The sequence below is a fragment of the Lactuca serriola genome, chromosome 6, assembly GCF_051521515.1.
Source record: "Lactuca serriola cultivar US96UC23 chromosome 6, Lser_US96UC23_V15, whole genome shotgun sequence".
NCBI lineage: Eukaryota > Viridiplantae > Streptophyta > Magnoliopsida > Asterales > Asteraceae > Lactuca > Lactuca serriola.
The window spans coordinates 126,336,764-126,346,834 of NC_136413.1; the positions used below are offsets into that span (position 1 = coordinate 126,336,764).

Sequence of the window (10,071 nt, forward strand, 5' to 3'; positions counted from 1 at the left end):
CCTTGAATCTATGTTTTCTTCTAAAATACATGCAAATAATAACTTCCAAGGTTTCTTCCTAACTAGCATAGCATAAGGATTATGAATCATAAAAGTACTAGTAGAAATACATACCTTTTGATGATGGTTGATTGTTTGGAGTTTGAGAGCCAAGCACCAATTGTGTGAATGCCTCAAATGGAGTCACAAATCACCACAAACACTTGGAAAACTTTGAGAGAGTAGTATACTTTCTTATGGAATCGGCCACCACTAAGTCTCACACTACTAGTGTCACATTTCTTGCATCATATGCTTCTTTATATAGTGTGCATGGTTAGGGTGAAACCCTAATAACCCATGTCTTTTCCTTTCCAAGGATCCATGGGTTAAAAGCTCCATGGACCATCCATGGACTTCCATATTAGCTTAGCCCATTAACAAATGAGTATTAGCCCACACTACATAAAATATAATAGCCCATAATTTAATCAGTCTTCTTTTTAATCTCTAAATTAATTCATAATTAATTTAAGACTAAAACTAATTAAATAACATGACTTCATATTAGTATATTATAACTTATAATATATTAATAAATCGTAAGTATACAATTCTCATAAAATTATCCATAAATCGTTTGGGTGAAGTGCAACCCAAATGGACCATGCCGGGTCGGGTCAAGTATGTACCAAATAAGTTATGGACTTAGACACCTTATCCAACACCTTTTTTTCTCAAGATCTTCAAAGAACACACCAAAATCACACAAAATGCAAAGAGGGCTCTAGGGTTTCGAGAATGATGCTCTAAGGGGGGATGGGGGCTGACTTGTGGCCTCAAAAGTTGTTTAAATAGGGTGCAAACCCTTGAAATTAGGATTTCATCCAGACTGGCGAATCGCCGAGTCCGGAATATAGATTCGCCGAGTCTCCAACTTAAACGTGCTCGAATTCCCGACTCTACTCAACGAGTCCAGCTACCGACTTGTCGAGTTCCCCTTAAAGCTTGAAGAAAATAACAATAAATAAAAATATAAATATCATACCAGAATTGGGGTGTTACAGTTTTATACACTTTATTATATATAAATGCCAGTACAAGTAATTTCCATTCAATTATCGAGTTAATATAAAAAAGTTGATGATTTTTTTGTGAATTTAGGGGACTTTCTTCTCTTTTGCCTGAGGCCTAAAATATGTTTGGAACAGCCCTGACTAAAAGAGTTTCATTAGTGACATCTTTGTTGAAATTCAATCATTGAAGGTCCTTTTGGAGGCTCTTTGTGACTTTAAGGGTGAACTTACCTCGAGTATGGATCTCAAGTCACACAATCTCACAAGACACATACTCAATAAGTACCATCCTATTTGATAGTAAGTCAAATGTAAAGACATCGGAATCAATAAGTCATATTGAAAGATAATCTTGTCGATCCATTCCATAAGCCAATGTCACTGACCAAGTTTGACAGTTAGACAAAGTCAAGGGGCATTAGATTTGCAAATGAATTGGCTTAAACATTCATAGTTTGGTTTGTTTGAAACCTGAGAACTTAAAGCAATATAAGTTTTCATTCGATTTGGCGATTATTAAGTGGAGATCTTAATATATGACGAAGATCACTCATTTTAATTAGCTTATTAATGTGTTATCCTTTTGCATGTTTGGAACCCACTTCCTGAGTATTAATTTACTCAAATGTCTAAGTCGGTCGTACTCTTGGAAGTAAGTAGTGATTCAAGACTGTCATGAGTATTAGTGGATTATGTATAATGATTGGACATAGAGATTGCGCTAACACTCATGAGTGCTTAATAGAGATTTAAGTATTGGACCAACCCGTTCTTATAGATTACTTCATGGATCCAGTCACGAGTAATTCTAAGACGATAATATCTTCTATTTTTCAAACCTAGATACATGTGGGGTTTTGCTTTATGATTTTGTTATGCATTGGTTTACTCCAATGCTATTCGTAACTGGTATATATAAAGGGTATGCCCATGTGTGACATGATAAAATAGACAAAACTATGTATTCAAAGTTTATTTGTTCCTTCTGCCTTAACAGGAGAAGCGATATCTATGGACCCCTCAATGATTGGGTGCTGACATCTAAAGTGATTGGCCGAGCCCTAGCTAAAATTGATATGTTGAATTTAGTAGTCAGATGCAGTCATCACAAATCTTTATCATGAAACATAAACTTGAATTTAGAGATTGACCATTATCCATCTCTCGAGCTCATATAGATATCATAGAATGAAAGGATAGTTGATCACTTATCTAAGGGCTGAATCTTGATTAGATCAAAAGTTCGGTAGTTGCATTGGATGGCTAACACTCTCTTAATTATTGGAGAAATATTGGTCCTCATATAGTTGATGACTTGCCCAAATGGGAGACTGTTGGAAAGTGTGTCCAATGTCATTAACTATTGGTAATATTTCTAATAATAACAAGGTCATTTTAGGTTGCCATCAAGACCCAAATTGAGTAGAACAAACAACTAAGAAATTGGTTATTAATTATTATGGTTAATAATTAATTAGAAACTAATTGGAAAATATTTTGGGAGGTAATTAACAGTTTAATTAATTAAAGGTTGTTTTGGTCAAAAATACACAAGTACTAATCAACCAAATTGAATGAGAGACTGTGATGTTCAGATTGTGTAATAGCAAATGGTAAAAGTAAGCGACACAATGGTTTACTAGGAAGCCCTTGATCCTTGCTAGGATCTCCGACATAAAACATTGGGAGGTAATAATGATCACCTGCCTTGATGATTTTATAGATATAAAATAAAGATTACAGTAAGTTCTTAGTAAGAATGAGTAAAGAAATTCATAGAGTAAGCTTGGACGTTCTATATATGCACGCTCTTGGTTTAATGACTAATACAACTTTCGTTTGAATTACTTAGGCTAAAAAGTAATTTATCAAAAATTCACTTTTTACGATACGTAGAGCTATGTCGGTTTAATCGTGAAACTTCGAAGAAGCATAACTTCTTCATATGAAGTTAGATTTTAGCGTTCTTTATATGTACGAAATCTTTGTCACATAAACTATAACTTTTGTTAAGATTATTTATCCTAAATAATCTTCTATCAAAAAACATTTTTAATGCTTATTATATTTTAATTGAATAGCTCGAATCTGTAGGTGTTACACATGATATGTGGTTAGGTGATGTGCCCCTTTCAGCTCGCTTCCATAGGATTTTTGCGCTAGATGCTCACAAGTCACAAACATGATGTTCACTTTTTACAGTACGTAGAGCCGTGTCAATCTAGGATCGGGTTTTGATAGGCTGGGAAGTGGAGTACTTGTGGCGTCCTCCTAAAGGGGGTATTGAGCAGTCTCAGTGGGAGAGCCTTTTGGCTTTGTTGCATGATGTTCACTTGGATGTCACTTTTGATAGGTTGGGTGGTCTTTAGATACTTCTGATACTTTTTTTGTGCCACCATCCCGATTTTTCTTAGATAATGGGATGCTTGGTCAACTGGTTTTGAGACTTGTTGGAACAATTGGTTTCTAATTAAGCTAAATGTCTTGTGTTGGAGGGTGGTGTTGCATAGCATTACTACTAAAGAGAGATTATCTTACATGGGTATCGTCACAGATTCGATTATGTGCCGAATTTGTTCTATTTGTGTGGAGGCGATTGATCACCTTTTTACAGGTTGTGGAGAGCATTTAGACATTTGGAGTCGTGTAGCAGTTTGGTGGAGTGTTCAGCTTCCTAACTCTTTTACGGTCCAAACGTTATTTTCATGGTCGGATTCTGATAGATTGACTAGTAGCCAATGTAAGGCGCTACACGCAATAGTGATGACTGTAGTTTGGTGTATTTGAAATTTCAGAAATTTCTCTGTTTTTGCAACGACTACGCCTAGGAAATCGCTTCTCTTTGATGAGGTTGTTGATAGATCTTTCTTTTGGATTTCTAATAGGTGTAAGAAAGCAAAGTTGAATTGGGTTTCTTGGTTACATAACCCAACTTTAGCTGCTGATTTTTTGTAATGGGTTTCTTTTAATTTCTAGCTAGTTTCTTAATCAATTTCTACCGTTAAAAAACATATATAATATTATATTATAATTTTGGTCAAAAGTGAAAACATAATTTGAGTAATCGAGTCATTCCCGTAAATGAGACTTGAATGGCCGTATGTATAGAAATCAACATACTCTTTTCAATCCGAGCGATAAAATTTTATTTTCTGATTCAAAATATAAGTTTGTATTATCTAATTTGTGCAATGTCCAGATTATATGATTTTTAGCATTACTTATATACATAAAAAAAAACCCGGATACAACTTTTTTAATTGTCCGTAAAAAATCATATTATTGTTGTATAGTAACAAATAAACATGGTAAAGTGTATCATCTGAAAGACTCACATTAATCCGTGTTAAGACTCATGTGGAATGTCAATTACAAAACAATAATAATACTTGGATGTGTCAAGGTTTGAACACTGGATTTATGTGAAATTTCACTCGTCCACGCTCCCATTAAAGGTGCAAAGTCACAAATACATGAAGACAGTGGCAGAAGATTAGGTCCAATTTCAATTTCAAGTAATAAAGTTCTTATACCAACAACTAAAATTTTCAATTATTTACGCGAAATAAATTCTAATCTTTCCATCGATGAAAACGAGCTATGTACCCCACTAAGGTGATGACATGTACACGTACTCTTAATATAGCGTATCCGGCCAATAATAGAAAAAATATATTCTTTCAAGTTTCCAAAAAAACTATCTTATTTTCAAAGACAAGCAAAAGTTTTCTAATCCTACCAACATTCTATATATACATGGGGTATTGTTCAACTACAAATTAAAACATTGTTTATTTGGGAAGTTGTACTTTTACTCTAAAAGTCCATGGTGGACTGGTGGTCATGACACCTGTGCCTTAATTTGGAACTCTTCTACAATCATTAAAATGTAGTAAAATCAAAAGAATAGCTAAACTTGTAATCCATGACAAGTGTACGATTGAAAATGTGTAAGGTGTGATTTTATAGGTAAGATATTTGATTAACTAGATACGCACAAACTGTTTTTTATTTAGGAGAAAGAAATTATTATAACAATTCGAATTATTGATTTAATTCAAAAATGAATTTTAGACACCTTGATATTCACAATAGGCTAGCTTTTTTAATACGAATATCTGTGTTACTAACATCACACCAATTAACAAACCAAAAAACTTAACAAACATTTAAAATATGACGTAACTATACCTGGAGACTAATGGTTGAACCCTTTTAATTAAATTGAAAAAGTAGAAAATATTTGTATCTAATGTGTATGAATTTCTTAAGTTAACAACCATTTTGGTAAATGGTTGCTTTAATTAAATGGAAAATTTTAATTATGCTGTAAAGATATTGTGCTCGTGCCTTATATGTATGAATTTCTTAAATGAAAACATCACATATTTTTTTAAATGGTAAATTGTCCAAAACTACTAAACAATAAGTTAAAACATTATTAAAATCTAATTAAATTAATTAATTAGTCAATAACTCAGTATTCAATGCGATTTATACCATATGTTTATAACATGGAAAGATATACAAAGATCACTATTTTAATAGAAAAAAAAAATCAAAAATTTGATATAAGGAATTAAATAAATAAATATTTATTTATTTCCCATATTATTTTACACTAGATTTTGTGCATCACGTGATCTGCTTTGAGTATGTACAAAGATCGTCACACCAACCTTTAAGTTACAACAAAAATAGCCTGTGTGGGTGTGGTAGGCCTCCTGAAGAACAACTCAGAGACAAATTACAAGGCTTCAACACTTAATTATATATAGGGTCTTCGATAATCTCATTGAATAAACACACAAAACACACAAACACACACACAAATGGGGTTAAAGAGTAAAGTCTTGATCATTGGGGCAACAGGATACTTAGGGAAGAGGCTCGTAAACGCCAGTTTACACCAAGGCCACGAGACATACGTTCTCCGGCGACCGGAGATCGGAGTTGACATCGAAAAAATCCAGATGCTGCTATCTTTCAAGAAGCAAGGAGCCCATCTCGTCACTGGTTCATTCAGTGATCATCGAAGCCTTGTTGAAGCCTTGAAGCAAGTAGATGTGGTGATATGTGCAGTATCCGGTGTTCATATCCGTAGCCATCAAATCCTCCTTCAGCTCAAACTTGTTGACGCCATCAAAGAGGCTGGAAACATCAAGGTATATACTGTATATAAGTCATCATATCATTACTTTTTAAACTTTTTTCCAGAAGTTTTTACCAAATATCTATCTATCTATGACATAACGTCGATAATATATGTTACAGAGATTCTTGCCATCGGAGTTTGGTACTGATCCAGCAAGAATGGCAGATGCATTGGAACCAGGGAGAGTGACCTTCGATGACAAAATGGTGGTGAGAAAAGCCATTGAAGATGCTGGGATCCCTTTCACCTACGTATCTGCAAATTGCTTTGCGGGTTATATGGTTGGTGGGTTATGTCAACCTGGTCATATTCTTCCTTCGAGGGAATCCGTCCTCTTGCTTGGAGATGGAAATAAAAAGTGTACGTTATAATAACTTCGGCATCTATATGTGTTAATTTGTGTGTGTGTGTGTGTTTAAATGTTAATAAAAGGAATCGATATTGTGTTTGTGTAGCGATATTTGTTGATGAAGATGACATAGCTGCGTATACAATCAGAACCATAAACGATCCACGAACATGTAATAAGACAGTCTACATAAGACCTTCGGAAAACATTCTTTCGCAGAGAGAAGTTGTGGAACTCTGGGAAAAACTCATCGGAAAACAACTCGAAAAATCATCACTTTCCGAGCAAGACTTTCTCAATATCATGCGAGGTGACACACTCACATGACTCACGCATACTCTATCCCATATTCCACTTCCATTAATATTTCTTGCATGCATGCTTTAATCGAGTTGTAATAATTCATGGTCATGGATGATCATTGATCAAGAGTCTCTTTAGTTACTGAAATGGTTTGTAAATGTGTTGGATATACACAGGTCAAGGATATGCGGAGCAGGTGGGGCTAACTCATTACTACCATGTGTTTTACGAAGGCTGTCTTACAAATTTCGAGATTGGAGATGGTGCTGAAGAGGCTTGTGCTCTCTACCCTGACATCAAATACACCAAAGTTGCGGACTACCTCAAGCAATACCTTTGAATGAAGGACTCGTATATCTGAATTTGATGCAAATATATGTTGTTTTGCTATGTTATTATGTGTGAGCTTGGAACAAGTCCAAAAAGTGTGAGTTGGGACTGTTTTTACATAAAACAAAATATTAGAAATTGATTGGTGTTGATGACTCACGGATCTTTAATTCACAAGTTCTTTTTTAGTTCATTATGTTTATTAGACTTTAATGATTGATAAATCATTTTATTTTTTATATTTTGTATTAATTTTCTTTTTCGTGCATTAAATTCTATAAAGTTCTAATGGAATATGTTTTTAATAGTTAAAAAGTTTTTTTTTTCTTCATTGAAAAGTTCAATGGTCATTGAACTCTCTATATATATCCACTAAATTCCAACATAGCATTTCATAACGATAGAATTTAATTTATTGAATGTCAATTAGACACGTCACCTCATTCACCTCTTCTATTAACTATGCATTTTGGATGCTCTTATATATTCTTAGACCGAAGGAAGTGATATAAGACCTTTAAGACTTTGTCACATGGTATTTTTTTGAAGCCACACATAGGAGTTTTCGAAGCCACTTAAGTTGTAAAACGGTAATGAGTGGAGGTTTGTTATTTTAATAAGGTTTATTTTATAAAAAAAAAAATTAAATGATACAACCAATAAAAACTCAGCTATGCACTTTATCTCTCCTCTCGTTAGCTCATTGGCGAGCTCTCCCTAAGCAGTGTAGCGATTTATAGCGAAGGTGGTTTAGTGAACCACTCCCCCAATCTTTGTTCTTTGCGAAGAATAAATTATGTATAGCATTCTGAGTTCAAGTTAATTAATTGAAAGTAATCTATGTGAATGTTTGATTAACAATTTGTAGGGTTGTCTAGTAGATTTTGAAGGTGAGCACAAAAGACAAGGTAAAAATGTGCGCTTTTATATATATATATATATATATATATATATATATATATATATATATATATATATATATATTCAAATGTGATTATATAATATGATATTTACATTTGATTGTATCTTTTAAGATTCAAATGTGAAATTCACAAAAAAATTAAAAAAAAAAATAATTAACAAAGACCATTCACATAAAATGCATGTGTGCATATTGACGTAATTCATATGTGATTCACTAGTGATTTACATGTGAATCACATGTAATTCATATGTTATTCACTTGTGATTTACATGTGAATCACATGTAATTGATATGTGATTCACTTGTGATTTACATGTGAATTACATGTGATTAATATGTGGATTACATGTAATTCATATGTGAATCATATATTAATTACATGTGATTTACATGTGAATCACATGTAATTCATATGTGAATTAGATATTATATACATGTAAGTCACATGTAATTCATATGTGATTCACTAGTGATTTACATGTGAATCACATGTAATTCATATGTGATTCACTTGTGACTTACATGTGAATCATATGTGAATTACGTGTAATTCATATGTGAACTACATGTAATTCATATGTGAATTAGATGTAATTCATATGTGAATTACATGTAATTCATATGTGAATCACTTGTGATTTACATGTGAATCACACGTAATTCATATGTGAATTACATATGAATCATGTGTTAATTATATGTGAATCACATGTAATTCTTATGTGATTTACATGTGAATCACATGTAATTCATAATTACATGTGAATCATATGTGATTTACTTGTGATTTACATGTAAATCACATGTAACTCATATATGAATTACATATGATTTACTTATAACCATGTCAAATAAAAAATTATTAAGACCAACATCATATCGTATTAATACAAAACAAAGTAATCTAAATAATTTATGCAACGCCTTACCTTTAATTACCACCGTTTGGACATAATTATTAAATTGAAATCTCTTTAACTGTCAGAAAGGATTAATAGCAACAAGAATATATGTTAGATCATCACCAATATCCAAAAAAATTCATATCATGATCCATATTTAAGATGTATAGTGTAACACCCAGAATCAGAAGGACTAAGAAAGGAAAGGAAAGGAAAACCCTAAGTCAAGGGGTTAACTCGTCGAGTCCATAGGTGAACTCGACGGGTCGGAGCGGGATCCGGGTTATGGAATAAGTGACCGACTCGACGAGTCTGGTCTGATCGAGTAAAGCCCTAATCCGAGGGTTTGCACCCTATTTAAAGGACCTTAAGTCCTCTCCTTAGTCCCCCTTGTCGGCTAGAAGCAGCTATACACGATTCCAAACCCTAAGTTGTGTGAGAGAAGGAAGAAAGTGAGTTTAAGGCTTTTGCAAGAGGAAGATTTGGAGGATTTGACCACTAAGGAGCTGGAGGATCCAACTCTTTTGTTGTGAGCATCAGTTTAAAGGTAACAATCTGTCACCTTGCCTCTGTTGCTTCTAGATCTTCTCATGGATGATGTTTTAGGGCCATTTTGGTATGATAAGGAGCCTTTTGAGTTAGAAGTCCAGATCTGAGGTTGCTACTTCAGATCTAGGTGTGTCTTGGCCCAGAGATCCATAGAGTATCAGTTTTTGGTGTGTTAATAAAGCATGTTTGCCCCAAACCCTAGCCCTAGAGTGTTTTAAGCCTATCGCTCCTTAGTTTCACGTAAAGTTTGCAACTTTACGTGAGGAATATACTTTGGAAGAGTGGATCTACAAGATGGAGCCCCTGCATGGCTCGAAAAGCAACTGTATGGATTAAGAACTGAAGATACTCGGCGAGTCACATGGGTGGACTCGGCGAGTTGGATGAAGATAGGCAGGAACTCGACGAGTTGGAAGAACAACTCGGCGAGTCTGTTGAATATTGCCATGGACTCGGCGAGTTTGTTCTTGGACTCAACGAGTTGGATCACAGAACCTCAACCC

The 10,071-nt window shown here is 34.0% G+C and overlaps 1 protein-coding gene across 1 annotated transcript; it reads left to right on the plus strand.

Moving 5' to 3' along the window:
* Positions 1–5,804: 5,804 nt before the first annotated feature.
* On the plus strand, positions 5,805–7,431 carry LOC145056770 (bifunctional pinoresinol-lariciresinol reductase 2-like). Its single transcript, XM_079004492.1, has 4 exons — positions 5,805–6,220; positions 6,330–6,570; positions 6,666–6,869; positions 7,039–7,431. The coding sequence occupies exons 1-4, from the start codon at positions 5,888–5,890 to the stop codon at positions 7,200–7,202; spliced, it is 942 nt and encodes a 313-aa protein (XP_078860618.1). The 5' UTR covers positions 5,805–5,887; the 3' UTR covers positions 7,203–7,431.
* Positions 7,432–10,071: the final 2,640 nt, after the last annotated feature.